At 50.8% G+C, this 17287-nt stretch overlaps 8 protein-coding genes across 8 annotated transcripts; 6 read left to right on the forward strand and 2 right to left on the reverse strand.

The window, feature by feature from the left end:
- Positions 1–520: 520 nt before the first annotated feature.
- On the forward strand, positions 521–1651 carry N7532_003640 (PAF acetylhydrolase family protein; the record flags this gene model as incomplete). The annotated part of the gene is made up of 1 exon (XM_056616134.1): positions 521–1651. One exon carries the CDS (start codon positions 521–523, stop codon positions 1649–1651), a length of 1131 nt encoding a protein of 376 aa, XP_056476491.1.
- A 1581-nt stretch (positions 1652–3232) lies between these two features.
- Positions 3233–4210, forward strand: N7532_003641 (uncharacterized protein; the record flags this gene model as incomplete). The annotated part of the gene is made up of 1 exon (XM_056616135.1): positions 3233–4210. The coding sequence occupies one exon, from the start codon at positions 3233–3235 to the stop codon at positions 4208–4210; it is 978 nt and encodes a 325-aa protein (XP_056476492.1).
- A 1097-nt stretch (positions 4211–5307) lies between these two features.
- Positions 5308–6924, forward strand: N7532_003642 (HoxN/HupN/NixA family nickel/cobalt transporter; the record flags this gene model as incomplete). Its single annotated transcript, XM_056616136.1, has 5 exons — positions 5308–5496; positions 5551–5561; positions 5619–5691; positions 5751–5836; positions 5895–6924. 5 exons carry the CDS (start codon positions 5308–5310, stop codon positions 6922–6924), a joined length of 1389 nt encoding a protein of 462 aa, XP_056476493.1.
- A 595-nt stretch (positions 6925–7519) lies between these two features.
- Positions 7520–9481, forward strand: N7532_003643 (type-X family DNA polymerase; the record flags this gene model as incomplete). Its single annotated transcript, XM_056616137.1, has 1 exon — positions 7520–9481. The coding sequence occupies one exon, from the start codon at positions 7520–7522 to the stop codon at positions 9479–9481; it is 1962 nt and encodes a 653-aa protein (XP_056476494.1).
- Positions 9482–11098: 1617 nt separating this feature from the next.
- On the forward strand, positions 11099–11458 carry N7532_003644 (uncharacterized protein; the record flags this gene model as incomplete). Its single annotated transcript, XM_056616138.1, has 1 exon — positions 11099–11458. The coding sequence occupies one exon, from the start codon at positions 11099–11101 to the stop codon at positions 11456–11458; it is 360 nt and encodes a 119-aa protein (XP_056476495.1).
- Positions 11459–13377: 1919 nt separating this feature from the next.
- On the reverse strand, positions 13378–14429 carry N7532_003645 (RNA polymerase II mediator complex head subunit MED22; the record flags this gene model as incomplete). Its single annotated transcript, XM_056616139.1, has 3 exons — positions 13378–13575; positions 13634–13702; positions 13761–14429. 3 exons carry the CDS (start codon positions 14427–14429, stop codon positions 13378–13380), a joined length of 936 nt encoding a protein of 311 aa, XP_056476496.1.
- Positions 14430–14932: 503 nt separating this feature from the next.
- N7532_003646 (spliceosome-associated CWC15 family protein) lies at positions 14933–15981 on the reverse strand (the record flags this gene model as incomplete). Its single annotated transcript, XM_056616140.1, has 7 exons — positions 14933–14950; positions 15009–15044; positions 15107–15277; positions 15337–15700; positions 15762–15838; positions 15893–15915; positions 15972–15981. 7 exons carry the CDS (start codon positions 15979–15981, stop codon positions 14933–14935), a joined length of 699 nt encoding a protein of 232 aa, XP_056476497.1.
- Positions 15982–16210: 229 nt separating this feature from the next.
- Positions 16211–17207, forward strand: N7532_003647 (exosome non-catalytic core subunit RRP45; the record flags this gene model as incomplete). The annotated part of the gene is made up of 3 exons (XM_056616141.1): positions 16211–16374; positions 16431–16550; positions 16613–17207. The coding sequence occupies 3 exons, from the start codon at positions 16211–16213 to the stop codon at positions 17205–17207; spliced, it is 879 nt and encodes a 292-aa protein (XP_056476498.1).
- Positions 17208–17287: the final 80 nt, after the last annotated feature.

The following is a 17287-nucleotide window of genomic DNA, read 5'->3' on the forward strand; positions in this document are numbered from 1 at the left end:
GTGGATACCTTCAGATGCTGCCTGGAGCAATTCGCGCACCGCGTCCGACGGAGTCGGCGGTCCAGGGGGCCGAAATTGGCTTTTCGGTCGACTTTGAACATGCTTAGAGAGTTGCTGTCTTGCAGAAGAAAGAGTGCTGAGCTGTGTCAGATGCTCTTATGTGTCGGAGGGCATTGTGGATCCTCAGGCAGCCGCGCAATCGGCCTGATGCGGTAAGATTACCGCTTTAGGAAGCAATCTCGCGAGAGGCGTGGTTTCATTGGTTGGCGTATACAGAAGATGCCAAATCGGGAATCTAAATAGGCATCATGATTTTCATGAGTGCTTTTCGATGACCATCTTCCTAGATAGGATACTTTTTGTTTGGGGATGGAAATGGAGACAACGACTTGGCTGGTCTTCCGGGGGTTCCTCATGGATTGGATAAATATAAATACACCCATCACCTCCCGGGTTCATTTCATTTTCTTTTCATCCCATTCCAATCCAATTTCTTCTGCATCTACATCAACAGAACAGAATGACACCAGTCCTCCTCCTCTATACCTGCCTCTTCGGCCTTAGCCAAGCATCAATCTCTCTCCCCTCAACCACGGGAGCATGCGACGTCACCCTTCACACCAGCGAACTAGTCGACTCATCCCGCATTGATCCATTCGACCCTAAAGGAGGCAATCGCTCTTTGATGATAACAAGCTTCACACCGACCAACTGCGGAAGCATACAGTCAACCCCCTACTTCCCAAACGGAACAGCCGCATACGAAGACGCGCAGTTCAAAGCCTTCGGCCTACCACCCGGCACATTCTCCTCATTCCAACTCCAGTCACGACACAAATCACCCGCAACAACCTACACCCCATACCCAGTCGTCCTCTTCTCGCCCGCTCTCTCAACATCCAGACTCATGTACACCCTCCTTCTCCGAGAAATCGCCAGCAACGGCCTCGCCATCGTGTCAGTCGACCATCCCTATGACGCCGAAATAATCGAATACCCGGACGGCCACACAGTCCTCGGGAAGCTATCAAACATCAGCACAGAATACGAAATCGAACCCGTACTCAACGTCCGGGTAGAAGATATGACCTTCCTCCTCGACCAACTGCATACTCACAAAACACTACACCAAATATTCCCCCTATCCAAAAATCCACACCTCCTCTCCCTCACCAACGTCACGATAATGGGCCACTCCTTGGGCGGCGCAACAGCCGCCCAGACACTCCTCTTGGACAACCGGTTCGCAGGCGCAATAAATCTAGACGGCACGCTCTGGGGGTCCGTCGTGAAGAAAGGCCTCGATAAGCCATTCATGTTATTTGGGCATACCAACAAAACACAAGCAACCGACCCTAGCTGGAAAGCATTGTGGCCAAGACTGAAGGGGTGGAAAATTGAGCTGGAACTCGCGCAGTCGGAGCATTATACCTTCTCTGATTATCCGATTCTTCTTGATGCGGTTAACATCGCTGATGCGGCGAGGCGGGCTTTTCAGGCGCGGATTGGGACGATTGGAGCGCTGAGAGCGAGGGATGCTATTGTTGAGTTTACCGTTGCTGCGGTGCGGTATTTCGTTAATGAGGAGTTGGGTGAAATACTGAGAGGTCCTTCTGAGGCGTGGCCGGATATTTCATTTGTGTCGTCCTAACTATACTGATCGGGCCGAAACTCCAGCCCTGACACTCACAGTATAATATTATCATGTGACCGGCTTTTATCTCTTTCTTTAGATCTTTAACCTTAGATCTAGACAGAAAAAAAATCACAATAATTAAGGTCTCTTCGATAAGCGAAAAATTAGCCTCATTTACCCCACCTAAGGCGCCACCAACATCAACCAAACAATCTCACTGGACCAGCCGACGATGTAAACAGCGCACAACCAACTCTTCCTCTGCAGAGAGGATGGGGCCAAAAGCCACGCGCGGCTCCTGGGAGGACGCGATTCATCGATGCTGACTCGCGGCGCTTTGTGTTGGGTTCGGACTCCAATCGGATTGCATTGCAGCGTCGGAGGACGGACCAGAGGGGAAATTTTCCGAGCTGGCATGCATTGGCCATAGTAGACACGACTAGATCTGTGGTGTTGAAGCCGCTGGTGACTGCCCAGGTGAGAGCGGTGGGATTGGGCTTCAATGCTTGAACGATTGGCCCCCAATGATGCGGCGTCGGTGAGAAGTCATATTTGATCTTGGGGCTGGGATAGCGACGAGGGTGGTCTCGTCATCTACCCTGCTACAGACTATGTTGTAGTTGTGGTAGCTCACATTGGAAGACAGAAAGTATCGCAACATGGTAGTAAACCATTACGAGAATAAAGTACGACACTATTCATCCCAACTCCCTCAAATGTCAGACGAAATCAACAACAGAGACAATATGGCATCAGTCAAACACAATGAGGCTCAACCACGAACCCGGGCAAAGGACACGGTCATCCATACGACCGGGCTGAAGCCACAGAACCAATATCATATCAGGGACAACACTGAACAAAAGTCCCAGCATGATCAAGAAGAACTATTGAAAAATTGCATGCCAAACGAACCAGTGGATATCCCACTCTACACGCCTTAATCTCCGGACCACGCGCAACTGGCCAGCGATATGAGCCTGAGCAGGTGAACTTGAAAGCCACGGAGCTCGAATGCAGGGATTGCATCTTCAGAAACGCTCACAGCCAGTCAACTGGAGCTCGCGGCTCCAAGACCCTGAGCAAGTGGAGGTTCAACCCGTCAGCTCGAGCAGGGGCCAACAGTCGTCCCTTCCAGCGGTCCAGCGCCCTGGTCGTGGTGCGTGTTAGCGTGTGACGGCATGCAGAAGATGTTGGCAAGGCGTGAAGTGGTTGGTTGGAGAACGCCTCGGCGGTTACAGCAGTCCTTCCTTTCCTAAATGAACTGAACGAAATGAGGGCTAATTTATTTATATCGTGTCGATCACTGCAGGTCGTGATTGGTCAGGCGAGAATCCACACTCTCTGATGAGGATGTGATTGGGGGGATGATGTGATGGATTTGCTATGATTAGCAACATGGCGGCCGCTAAAAACGGAAGAATTGGGGGGATTCGCCATTTCTATGTAAAGACGTGGGGAAGTGCTGGGGGGAGGTATATCAGCCTGCTTCTTTCCGCCTTGTCTTCATTCCTCCATCCAAGGGGTTTCCCACAATCCATTCTATATACCAAAGAGGGATCCTCCCCTATCCTTCATCTTGTATCAACATTCAATATGGGCGTCATCCGCTTCCCTCGCCCCACGGGCATCTATGTCCCCGGCTCGCCCACCCGCACTCTCACCACCGACATGATCTCTCCCCCACTCTCCCCCGACTTCAACTTCGACGCCGAGATCCTCGTCCCCTCCATCCTGCCCGCCCTCGAGTACATCTCCACCAAGCTGCAGCAAAAAATGATGCACGTCACCCTGCTCGTCGGCCGCGGCAAGCCCTTCCCAACGGGCCATTCCTCCGACCTGATGATCATCCCGACCACCCACCTCGATACCTCCTCCCGACGCGTCCTCGAACGCGCTCTGGCAAAAGCCTCAAAGAAATTCTCCCTCGGCCAAAGCTGGACCGACGCACTCAACCGCAGCCAATACGAGCGCCAGGCAAACGAATACCTGGTCGAGCAATCCATCCTCCAAAACGAAGTCGTCTTCAGCCAAGAAGGCCTGACCCTGCTGAACATGCACCGCATCTACACCTTCAAGCGCCGCCTCTGTATTCTGTCCGAAAAACCCTTCTCCCGCACCGACGAGCAGTACATGGTTTCATGCGTGCGCCTGCTCCGCCGGCTTGTCGCCGATTACCAAGGCCGCCCGTTCAGCAAGGCTTTTTTCCACCGCGTCTACGAGCAGCTTGATGTGCGCGACGACCTTCTCACGGCCGTCGCCGTGGCATACAAAAATACCCACAAGGAAGAAGCCATTATCCTGCCGCCCCGCATGGCCGAGCACTCGCGGAAAGCCCCGGCGCGTCCCGTGCGGGCGCCTCGCCAGCCGCCGCCGGCCAAGTCGGCGTCTCGTACTGTCACGAAGCGACATGGTATCCCGGCGAAGCGGGGGCCGAAGACGCCTCTGTCGGCGTCCGATGTTACCCCCATCACCCGCAATGAGTGGAATATCCTTGTCAGTCAGGATATCCGGGAGGTGCAGCCTTCCGTGACCAAGTGGACTCCGTCGCCGGCGGTATTTGCCGTGGCATGAGCAGCCCTAACAGAGTATTTGGGCTATTGTGCCTGAAATACTTCAAGTCAAAAAGCATAGACATTTGAAAATGTCTCCCACACCAATACGCTGGTCACAGTCAGCCTGATGGTCTCGAAGAATCCGCCGATCACATGCTTCAACCTGCTTTGATGGTCGGATTATCAGATTGCAGATCTGCCAGCAATTTCAGATCGGCAAGCTCCGTCCATCTCCCGCCGCACACACATGCCCTCGATATGAGGTGCACTCTGCAGCGGGTAGTCATGCGGACGAAGCTTCCTCACCCGACCACTTTTGAAAACACAGTGGCTCGCACCTATGTAAAATATCACGAACTCACGACCGAAACGAAAAGCGTTTGCATTTGATTTCACTATTTCTTTCTCGACGTCGACTGAAAGGATTGTCTGTCTTATTTATTACTACATGTAAATGAGCAAATATGAGCAAATACTTGATCACTTCAACCTCTCCACTTGTAAAAACTCAGTCCCTACAATACCTGACGATATTCGCTGGGCGACTCCGCCGAGCCCCAGTCTTCGGCAAACTCCTCGCGAACCCGTCCGTGACGGCCGAAGTGGACCCGCGGCTATGTTTATCGCCCGAAAGTGGGCACTTTTTATCATCAAAACGTCTCTCATGAATAATACTGACTTTGATAACTAGTCGGACGTCTCCGCAACGCTGCCCCGCGATGTCACGTGGAACCACGGATAGCAATGGCATTTCTGCTTCGCGACTATTCTTCTCACAAGTCTACCTGCATGAGGTACTCCTGTCAGTCCTCTCGATTCTGTGGGATAAGCAGGCAGACGTGGGGCTCGGCCATCGCACGCTGCCGTTTCTCGCCAAGACGATCTACCAGAGACTTCAGTGTTAGTGCAGTCTTAGGGTCGTAACCCGGGCACTCAGTGATAAGACTAATTACAATATCTCATAGCTTGATCTGCAGACGAGGTTACAGTCGTCTTGACGCACTGCAAAGCTTGAATTTTGATCCTATTTAACCCCTTGTCCCCAACTAAAACAACCCACAAATTTTGACAAACGACCCACAAGGCTGGAGCGGAGATACAGCATTGTGATTGAAAATGCCCTCCCTCGACTCGCGCAGCCTCGACAGCGATCGTAAATGGAGTCTGCAGCCACTCCTGCGCCATGCCGAGCGCTCGCATCAGAAGATGCCCGGTATTAGGAAAATTCCGCTGCGAGCTATTGGGATTATTTTGTTTATTTCGTTTTTGAATGCGGTTGTTTGGATTGCCGCGGGGATTGTGTTGGTGAGTTTACCTTTTATTCCAAACTCAGATCAATTTGCTAATGTCAAGTTTCAGCGGTATCATACGTAAGTTTGGTACATCTGACTATTCATTGAAGCTTGTCTAACTCACTTGATGTGAAGCTCGCTGGTATCTACAGCCGTCCTCGCCTACACCCTCGGTCTACGACATGCATTTGACGCAGATCACATTTCGGTACGTATCCCTCTCCCTCTCCCTTGAAGAAAATTTCGGATCTAACATAGTGATATCAGGCCATCGACCTAATGACCCGTCGACTCCTCGCAACGGGCCAAAAGCCTGTCACAGTCGGGACATTCTTCTCCCTCGGACACTCAACGTACGTCCACCAACCCAACCCAACCACTTATTTCCCCCACCACTAACATGTTCGGTAGAATCGTAATAATAACCTCAATTGTCGTCGCAGCCACCGCAGCAGCGGTGTCCAGCAAATTCGACAGCTTCAGCACAATCGGCGGTATAATCGGGAGTTCCGTGTCCGCCGCCTTTCTAATCCTACTGGGCCTAATGAACGGGTACATCCTGTACAAACTAATCGCACAAATGCGAAAGGTCTTCAACCTACCCGCCGGCCAAGAAGACGAGGCCTGGAAGATCGAGGGCGGCGGGATCTTGTTTTCCGTCCTGAAGAAGATGTTCAAGCTAATCGACCGACCCTGGAAAATGTACCCACTGGGCATCCTCTTCGGTCTGGGCTTCGACACTTCCTCTGAAATCGCCTTGCTTGGGATTTCGTCCATCCAGGCTGCGAAGGGGACTTCGTTTTGGGTTATTCTTATTCTGCCTGCGCTTTTTACGGCGGGGATGTGTCTTATTGATACCATTGATGGGGCGCTTATGTACTCGTTGTACGTGCAGCCTGCTGCGAATTTCTTGCCTCCGAAATCCGACACGACCTCCGAAGAAGGCGAAGATGAAAATCAACTTCCCCAGTCCCACGATAACCACCGCGACCCCATCGCCTTCTTGTACTACTCCATCGTCCTAACGACGCTAACCGTCATCGTGGCGATCGTCATCGGCGTCATCCAGCTGCTGACGATGGTTTTGAACGTGACGAATGCGACGGGAAAGTTTTGGGATGGTGTCCAAGTTGCGGGAGATTATTATGATGTTATTGGCGGGTCGATCTGTGGTTGTTTCTTAATTATTGGTGGGCTGAGTGTGTTGCTGTATAAGCCGTGGCGGAGGTGGATGGCGCGGAGGCATGGGAGGCCGGTTCTTGAGCCGGAGTATTGGAATGAGGAGCCGGAGGACGGTGGTGAAAGTGGTGTTGTTAATGTTGTTGGTGGCTCTGAGGGTGTTGGTGCTCGACAGGGAAGGACGGAGGTTGTTGGGAAGGGAGGTTCTTCGGGGGTTGCGGTTACGACGCAGGAGCGGAGGGTTGAGGATGAGATTGTTTAAGTTGGCTCACATTTTGTGTTTGATGATTTTGATGGTCTAGATTTCTAGAGATTTATTTGCTTTAGAAGTTTGAAGTCAAAGTGCCCGTCCGTTTACTTGCAGCTAATTCTATACTTCACTTCTCCCTCGGATTACCGGTTGTTAGTAGTATATCGAAGCACGGTCAAACGAATTTCAATGCTCAAATCAGCCAAAAGTGTGAAAAACTGATCACTACCTTGGAGTATCTGGCCTTCGGTACTACCTTTGTACATGTCCATGTACTCGCGGATCCCAGCAGTAATGATTAATGACGTCACATATCGATATGTCACATGACTGCCACACGACCTTGCCTCAGGCTCACTTCTCGACCACCGGCGGTCATCCTTGTATGTCGATGCATTACAATCTATACCAACAATTTCTGTTTAGCACATGTCTGTGAAAAATTTCAGAGCCATTTATGCACATTTGAGCCACCATGTTGGCCGCAATCAGACCCTCCCCAAGGGCAACCAAACACTAGCTTGTCAAACAGCCGACCGATCGGCTAGTTACATGCTGCTCCCATACTTGGAGATATTCAAATCCTGCACATAAATTTGCTACAAAAATGCCAGCGGATGACCTTATCACTGAGCTCCCTCACGAGCCAACGGAAGCAACAGCTGAAGAGGCCCTCCTCTCGAACGAACCATCCATATTCATCCTCAACACTCACTTCTCGCTGGACGAGCTACATCAAGCAGAGAACAGTGTGACCGAACATGGGGGGAAGTTGACCTGGGATATCAATGAGGCACCACTAGTTCTCGGCAAAATCGGTCAGAAGAAAAGGGCGACGCTGGAGCTTCGGTCCCGCGGGCTCTGGACAGAGGAGATCATCTCCCGCTCTTCGACAGTGTCTAAGGATGGTCAAGACCCCCCTCAAAAACGGCAGAAGGTTGAAGGAAAGCCTTCACTGGATACTCCGGGCGTTGATATCTTCGATCTCTCTACCGAGTCCGAGGACGAGGAGGATGGCATGAAAAGTCAGCATGACCCAGGCAAACTCTTGGTCAAACCCAAAACCGAACCCGTCGACATAATCAGCGTCCTCAAACTGGACTGGCTGAATCAGTCCATTACAGCAGGAAAACCTCTGCCGCACGATAGCTTCCTGATCTACCGAGGACGAAAGACCAGCTCCAGCCATCCAGCATTACCAGACCCACCACCAGAAGCAATATCAAGCCAAATAATCAAACGCGCCAAAGAAGACGCCGCCTCCCAACCCATCCACACATTCCCACCGGGCCATTACCACCGCCGCACAAAAGAATCCCCAGACGACCCCAGCCATAAACGACCACCAATCCTGCACCGAGAAACAACTTCCGAAAAAGAAGATCACACACCAACACCACCCCAACCAATCTGGGTCCGCGAGCAAGTTCTCTACGCCTGCCTCCGCTCCACCCCACTCCACCCCCCAAACGAAGACTTCATTACCCAACTACTCAAAATCCGCCGGATCCGCGAGCTCACACTGGACGAAATCGGCGTCCGAGCCTACAGCACCTCCATCGCCGCGCTAGCGGCGTACCCATACCCACTCCGGCGCCCAAGCGAAGTCCTCGCGCTACCAGGCTGCGAAGCGAAGATTGCGAATCTCTTTGCCGAATTCCAGCAACACGGCGGCTGCAAGCATACCGACGACGACGGGAATGTCGCGGCGGCAGACGAACTGGAAACGAATCCTGTCTTGCGGGTCCTGAACACGTTCAATGAAATCTGGGGCGTGGGCGCGAAGACGGCGAGGGATTTCTACTATCGGCGTGGGTGGAGAGATCTTGATGATATCGTCGAGTATGGCTGGGATACTCTCTCGCGCGTGCAGCAGATCGGGGTCAAGTTCTTCGAGGAGTTCCAGACTGGCGTGCCGCGGGCTGAGTGTGAGGCTATCGCCGATATCGTGAAGAGACATGCCAATCGCGTGCGGCCGAAGGGAAGGGGGGAGATCGACTGCATCCTTGTTGGCGGGTACCGGCGCGGGAAGGAGATTAGCGGAGACGTGGATATCATTCTCACGCATCGGGATGATGCCGTTACGAAGAACCTTGTTGTCGATGTCGTTGCCAGTCTTGAGACGGAGCTGTATATCACTCATACCCTCTCGCTGCATGTTACCTCCTCACAGCGCGAGCAGCAGACGCTGCCCTTTCACGGCGATGAAACGGGGAAGCACTTTGACACGCTGGATAAGGCACTGGTTGTCTGGCAGGAACCAGCCAACCAAAACGAGAAGAATCTGAATCCACATCGTCGGGTCGATATTATCATCTCGCCATGGCAGACGGTTGGATGTGCTGTGCTCGGCTGGTCGGGGGATACGACGTTCCAGCGAGACTTAAGACGGTACGCGAAAAAGGCGCATGCCTGGAAATTCGATTCCAGTGGGGTGCGGGAGCAGGCGTCTAGTGGGCAGGTGGTTGACCTCGAGCATGGAGGTGAAACCTGGGAGGAGCGAGAGAAACTTGTTATGGAGCGATTGGGAATTGGGTGGAGGCCGCCGGAGGAAAGATGCTCACGTTGATGCACTATGTGTACTTGAATAATCTACAAGTACTATATAAAAAGAAATAAATTCCATGTCCCTTGGGATTCCGCCGAGCTAAGGCAACTTGGTAAGGTACCGACCAGGCTCATGGGAGCCAGAGATTTTGATGATTGACGGAGAGTGTTGGCTTCTGGCATACTCGCACGGAGAGTCGAGAAGCCTCTCGCCACACTCTCCTTACCCGGTGTAGAAGAGAAGGGGCGTCCTCGGAAGCCCACAGCTGCTTGAGCGCGAGATGAGAAGGCAGGGGATACGCGGGCGTGGGCAGTTAGTCGGACGGTGGAGGGGAAGAGGAAGGAAGAAGAGAAGAGTATAAGCTGAGCAGGAAGGTGGCCTATATAGTGTAGTGGGAAGACCCCCTCCCCCCTACTACATGAGTGCCATCCAGACTATGTGACATAGCCGGCAGTATACAGTGGCCGGATAGCTAGTTCTAGAATACACCTTCTTACACCTCCCCGACCTGACCCCTACATTTGGGCTTCTCGCTGTTTCCTGATTGCTACGCGTGTGTTTTGTGGTGGTTTTTCTGCTGAATCGACCCGCACGTCTCAGCGCGTGCTGCCATCGAGCGTTCCCCTCTTCAGTATATAGGTGCATACATGTAGTTAGTTACCTGCTTGGCTACAGCTTCGCTTATTCAGCACTGCCGGCCCCAGCATTTCGCAGCCAAAAACATACTCGCATTTCGCATCTCGCGAACTCAAGAGAAAAACGAAAGAAACAATTATGGAAAAGACTGCTTGATAGTATATTTACGATATCAATAGCCTAATTCACAGCTTTACTGCTAGTTCGTCTGAATCCTCCACGCTGCAGTGCTGTGGCGGCCCTAATCTAAATCTAGGCCTCCCGCCCCTCAGCTGAACACCCTAGTTCTACCTCGTCAGGTATAGCATCAATCACTACCTAGCACCTGATTTGGCTAGCGACCCTTTCCAAAATTGACCGGTTCCTGCGATGTCTAGTCACTTTACTCATAATCGAGTACCTTAGGCGCCCAGGAACCATGTCTGCAGGGAAGAAAGGTTTGGCCGAGAGTGAATGGGGTACATTGCACAATGCATGAGCAAGATCAAGTGAGTAAATCTAATATGGACACGTAGAGTCTTGAATTTCGGAATAAATTCGAGTGCCTAAGCATAACATGTCATAGGAGGAAGAAGGACTTGGGATGAGCTACATCCAAGCTCACATCTGACACGCCAAGCAAGTATTTACCAACAGAAAATCGTAGTCAAATGAAAGGCAAATGCATGTCAATGAATCAATGTTTGCACTGTCCGGTCAAGCCGCTGGGTGCCTTACAGGGGATCTCCAGTTGATTGCATCCGTCGTAACCAAAATGTCCTATACGCACCAACTCGCAAACATCTTCTCAGCTGCACAAGAGGTTCCTATCATATGCTATGACCATTTCGGAAAGAAACTCGGAAGGAAACAATCTGTTCGTTACTTGAGCGTCTTGGCAGGCCCATTAAAGGGTATAAGAGAGAGTGAGTAGACAGCCCTAAATCTTCAGAATCCACCTTAACCCATCTTAACAATCGTGGACAAACACACCTCGAAGGACATCCAATACAAACCGCAACAATGCAACTCAGCAACATCCTGACGTTCCTCGCTCTGAGCTCCGGAGCGTACTCTTTCAAAATTCGCGCGTTTACCGGCGACAACTGCTCGGGCACCGCGAAAGAAATCAACGTCTGGGACAACACCTGCAGAGACTCAAACACCATCAAGACTCGATCTTTCCGAGTTCTGTCCTACGGTGGTTATCACCAACGAGCCCAGTTCTGGGAATCGACCCACTGCTATCTTGGTGATGGCAGCAAGGACCACCCTATCCAGCACAAGAACTGGTGGGCCGATGGAGGTAGTGATACGTTTAAGAAGGACAAGTGCATTAATTTGGGCTATACTTCGCAAGCTTATAACTCTTACTCTGGCTGATAGCCTTTTGTGTAAGTTTCCCTTTTCTCTGCTATTGTTTCATGGAAGGCAGAGACAGTATCTAATAATTTTTTAGTGAACTGTCGGCAGTCGTGAACTACGATCTGGAAGGTATATGTGACAATTTTCGGACGACCGAGCTAGTTTTGAAGCCAGAGGTCGAATTTCCTGCTTGATGTGTCGAATTAAGGGTTTTGATTCTTTTCACGGAGATTAGTAGAGGTTGAATCATGTCTGGTCTATTTCAAACATGTGAGAGAACAGTTAGTACACTAGATCCAAGTTCCTACTTGCTTAGTCCACTCGTTTCACAGCAATAGGATCCTCGAAATTTGCCTTTCACTTTCATTCCTTTGCTCATTCATTCAATAGCTGCATCTCAAATTGACTCACTTTACATAAATCCAAATTCGAACATCAAATGATAGATATACTGATTTCAATCAGCCACGAGACCTTGGAATGAAGCATCGCTACTCGATATTACTGCAAAATATCAAATACCACCAGGCTTCGCATCCAACCCGATATAAACCCACTAGTAACACTCAGAAAGAGGACTATCACAAATATAATTGGTCGCCACCTTCCCTGCATCATCACAACAATCTTTGAAGCACTGGTTCAATGCATGGGTCGATCGCCAGCAATGCATATCGTGGTAGTATTGATAACCGCATTTCTTTCCACAGTCGTAGGTCGGGGTTTCCGGGTCGAAATAGGAATAACTGGCGCAGTAGTAGCATTTCTTGCTCGCCATTGCACCGAGAATGAGGGTGGAGAGGAGACCGATGTTTCGCAGCAACATTTCGATCGTAAATGTTGTCTTGGTGGGACCTGGAGATGTGATATAATGAGTTAGAAGATGGAGCTGAGGGCGCATTGTTCTTTGACTAGTCCTACTGTATATTGTTCTATGCTGATGAAAAATGTCTTCCTTGGATTTCTTCAAGGACAATATGGGTATGTGAGAATCAAGACGCGACAATTTACTGAATGCCTCGTATTTAAATGCGGCTCATTCAATGCCAAGCAAGGCGATGATGCCTCGCGGTCTCCACGCCAAGAGCTAAAAATGCAACATCGTATTCTGCCGACGATCGCCCGTATTCTTTTGCAACTAATCATAGCCTCAGAATGTGTGTCGGGAAAGAGTGTTGGAAGTAGCGGCATCTCTTAAAAAAAACTTCATTCCTAGAGGCTGATCCCAATCCACTTCAAGAGATACTGCCAATAAAATGCTACTAACTGTATCCCGAGGTATCCTATTATTGTAGACGTATGACGATCTTCTTCACTTATCAGTATTGCTCGGCATATCTTCGCTTGGATGCTTCTCCCCACTTGTTGATGAACAGCTCAGCTCGGGATTACAAACACATAGCTGAGGTCTTCTGCATATCCCTACCACTTCTGGTATCTTGTGTATGTAGGTTCATTCACAGAGGCCTTGCAGTGTAGAAGGCAAGGGGAGTGACTCACGGTTCAGCTGTTCTTATATCGACGCTCGCCGTAGAACGTCTCGTTCGTGCCACATGGGTTTTTCGGGACTATCTGATGGTCAAATCGTAAGAAATTGAGGATCACCTCCTTGGTGTATGTGGTGGCGTGAGGCTCTACTGATTATGATTCCTGAAGATAGGCGTTGCTTGAAATACCTGGCTTGAGATTCTTCTAACACTAATATCTTTTTTTTTTTTAAAACAAAAAAAAAAGAAAAGAAAAGAAAAGAAAAGAAAAGAAAAGAAAAGGAAAGGAAAAGAAAACGAAAAAGCTAAAAGGTCCCGACCAGGATGGTCAAAAACCAAAAACAAATCCGCGTCCGGCCACTGCGAACTCCTTGCGCCTTTTCATGTTTCATAAACGCCGCGGGTAATCCCAATGCAAAATGAGTGAAGAGGGGGCATCAAATGTGCCCCCTACTTATTCAGGTCGGCAGGGGCCAGCTTCTCCAGGCTGCCATCCTCAACTGCCTTCTTGACGGCATCGACATCGGCCTCAAGCTTCTCGCGGCGTTCAACGTCCCGCTCATCTTCACCGATCGTGTCGAGCTTGCCGAACAACCACATCTCCTTCATGGTGCGGGTCACCGAGAGGAGGTCCTCTGCGGCACGGATCTGTCGTGAAACGAGCTAATTAGATGTTTTGCAAGTGTGGGGATTCAAGTGAACTTACGAGGGCAGTGGACTCAACATCCACCTGGTAGGACTCCACAGCGGTGGCAGTGAGGGTGTTGTTCTCGGCCTGAGATCACATGAATTAGCAAAGACTTGACATGCTTTGGAAAATAGTTAGATCTCACCGTAGCCGTAGCCATGATGTTTTCGAACCGCTGCAGCAGCTGCGAGATGTCGGTGTTGATGCGCGCTTCGAGGGCCTTTGTTAGTTGATTCGGCTCGCGAAGCCGGTTAGAGGCTTGTTTTCCCTGCTGGTTGGACTTACTGTGCAGATTCTTGAAAATCGACTGGCCGTCCATCTTCTCGGCGAATGCGTAAGGAGGATCGGTAGGACCCTTCAGTTCCTCTTTTTCACCGTCGGACGACTCGTCGAATTGGGAAAGCGAATCGAAGTACTGGTCTTCGCTGTTGTCGTGGCTAAATAGCCAGTCAAAACTGGCGTAGGAGTCAAAATACTCCTCGTCGCTATCCTTGTGGCTGTGTAGAGAGACTTGGCTGCTCACCGAGTCTTCAAGGTCGAAACGGGAATCAAGATATTCCTCGTTGCTCTCCTGCTGGTCAACTTGGGGGAGAGAGTCTGAATGTTCCTCTTGGCGCCCCTCCTGACTTTCTAATGACTCGTGGACTTCGAAGAGAGTACTGTCGTTCTCGATACTCTCAAGCCACTCGCGAAAGAAATCCTCGTGGTGGGTTATAGGAGACAGGTCCGTTGCATTGTCGTCGGTGAACTCTCGGCCGTTGGAGCTGATAGCAGCCGAGGTCGCGGGGCGGTCAGGGCGCAGTGGATCTGCCATAGTGAATGGTTCACGTGATATGACTTTAATGATAATGAAAGTAGCGAAGTAAAAACGCAAAGATAAGGATGCAGAGTAAAACGAAGCAGGCGAAAAGGATGGAGGAGAAGACTCGACGATGAGAAAGTTAGAGGAGAAAACAAACCACCAACGCCCAGGTGTGTTGCCTGTCGCGCCTTCCTCAACACTCGCCTTCCCAAAAAGTCGGCCGCGCTTTCATTCTGATCGGTATTGTAAAAAAAAACCGGTATTAAAATACGGTTGCTGTGGTAGGAATATTTTATACTCGTAAACACAATACCATCTCCTACGCTCTACATTACCCTCGAGTACCCTAGGGCACCTTAAGGACCATTTCTTATGCAAGCCAATTCCTGGCTAAGCGAAGAGTTGATGTAAAAAGTCCATTCCTATCATGCGCCTAGGGTATTTTAAATAGAAGGTTGTCCGTGCCTTCCACAAAAACGTGAAATCTGATGAAGCTGGTGTTTCGAGTCCGGGCTTTACCGAACATACTTGGACTGGAAAGGACTTAGTTGAAAACCTCGGGGGAAGCGTGTTAGATTTATTGTAACTTACCATGAATCGTTTGTGGAAGTCGGATCGCAGAAGATCCTGGGGTTCATGTTAGATACGAAATCTGCTTCTAATGGAAAGCTTCAGAAAGAGAAACTTACATTGACAAACTCCTTCCCTTCCTTGTTCTCGGTGCCACGAGCCTGGTTCTTGAAGACAACATCCTCGTCCCAGCGGCGGTTCACATTGTATTCCTTGCCGTTGAGTAAGGGGTTTCCGCGAGCAATGTCGACCTCGCGCTTTTCCTGTTCCGCGGCTGCCTTCTCTTGTTCCTGTAATGAATTAGCATGCTGAGTCATAGCATAACTGACGAAATATCAAATATTGATACCTCTTTCTCTTTCTGTGCTGCGCGCTCCTTCTTGATCTTCTCCAATTCGCGCATCAGAGCCGCGTCCTCATCCTCGGAATCGCTATCCTCGTCGCTGCTGTCTGAAAACTCTTCGTCCGCATCAATCTCGCGCGTCTCTTCTAGAATACGCCGCCGTTTTGCGGCGTCATCTTCCTCGTCACCATTATCTGCATCAGCGTCGGCACCAGACTCCAGCTGTCGCTTGTGTGCAGGTGGTTCGGCCGGGGTAGCCTCTTCAACAGGAACGCCATTCTTCTTGGCAAAGTGAGCAGCCTCCGCGGCGAGGAGCTCTGCGCGAAGGTCACGGGGGGCGTCATCAGCATCACCTCCTTGTCCGGGTTGGCTGGACGAAGTTAGCCATTGTCTTTGCGCTTGCTTGTCGATTCAATAGCCCGAGCACGTACCGAACTTTCAGCTGAGTGTGGGCTGGGAGAAGTCGTTGGTGATAGGCCGGGCCACGGAGAGCCTCTTTTCCTTGCGCCTGGTTCATTTAGCTTAGTTCGTGGAAATGGAAGTCATATGCAATCGCTCGTACCGGGTCAAACGTGGGCCTGTGAGCTGGAAGGTGTCAGTAATTCGCAGATAATGAATAGTCACTCGCAAAATGGACATACCGGTAGTCATGATGTCGTCAATCACAAATTCTGTCGAGGAGGTGGTAAAAGGTACAGTTGAAGTCGAGGCGGGCAATTGCCGTCGAAATGTTGCTGGCCGACTTCCATCCTCTTCACCGCTCTCCCAAACTGCCACCTCTATTGGCCACTCCGCCTACAGAATGCGGCCAGTGATGGCAAAATGGCCCAAAAAAAGCAGCTAGGCTCCCCACGTCGCTGTACATCGCTCTGATTGCATCATGTCGAAAGAAGCCCCCCTCTCGGTCTCAGAACGCCAGTTCATTCTTGAGGCACTGCGCCAAGATGCGCGCCTCGATGGCCGCGGGCCCGACCAGTTCCGCCCGCTAAGCATCACTTTCGGCGAGGAGTATGGACATGTGAAGCTGCAGCTAGGAAAGACCAGGTGCGTACTCGTTGCTTCCAAGCCCCTTTGCGACTCGATCCTGACGTGAATCCTAGTCTTGTCGTCCGTATTTCCGCCGAAGTCACACAACCGCGGGATGACCGTCCCTTCGATGGTCTCTTTCAAATCAACCTTGAATTATCTGCTATGGGCTCACCAGCCTGGGAGAATGGCCGGTAAGCTTTTTTACTGCTATCTTTTCACTTATTCTGGGCTCGCGCTGACCGATTGATTATAGTTCAAATGATCTGGAGGCCTACGCCACCCACGTCCTCGACAGTGTCGTCCGCCGGTCGAACGCCCTCGATACCGAGTCGCTCTGTATTTTGAAGGGCGTGAGCTGCTGGAGCATTCGTGCCGATGTGCATGTGCTAGATTTCGATGGTAACTTGACGGACGCGGCCTGTATCGCGATCATGACCGGACTGCAACACTTCCGCCGGCCGGATGCTGTGGTGAAGGACGGCCAGGTCATCGTCTATGGTGTGGAGGAGCGAGTACCCGTGGCGCTGAACATTACGCACAAGCCGCTCTCGGTTACGTTCAACTCCTACAATGACGGCAAGAATATTATTGTGGACGCCACTCTCAAGGAGGAGCAGGCTTCGGAGGGCGAATTGGTGATTGGCATCAACAACGGCGGCGATGTCTGCTTTGTTTCCAAGTTCTCGGGGGCGCCGGTCGACGCGATGGAGGTGGTGGTCAAGTCCAATGTGGCACTGGAAAAGGTCAAGGATATCAACACCAAGATGGAGAAAGCGATGCAGGCCGACCTGGCGAAACGGGCTAAGAAGGGCATGGCGGACCTTTCTCGTGCTGAAAATGACCGGTGATTCGACCGACGACCATGTTGTATGACTAGAACCTTTACGATCTTGGGACTGGAGTTCCGCATTGCTTTATGAGAACCAAT

Source organism: Penicillium argentinense (genome assembly GCF_028826775.1).
Source record: "Penicillium argentinense strain IBT 30761 chromosome Unknown utg000004l_segment0_segment0, whole genome shotgun sequence".
In the NCBI taxonomy this organism is placed as follows: Eukaryota; Fungi; Ascomycota; class Eurotiomycetes; order Eurotiales; family Aspergillaceae; genus Penicillium; species Penicillium argentinense.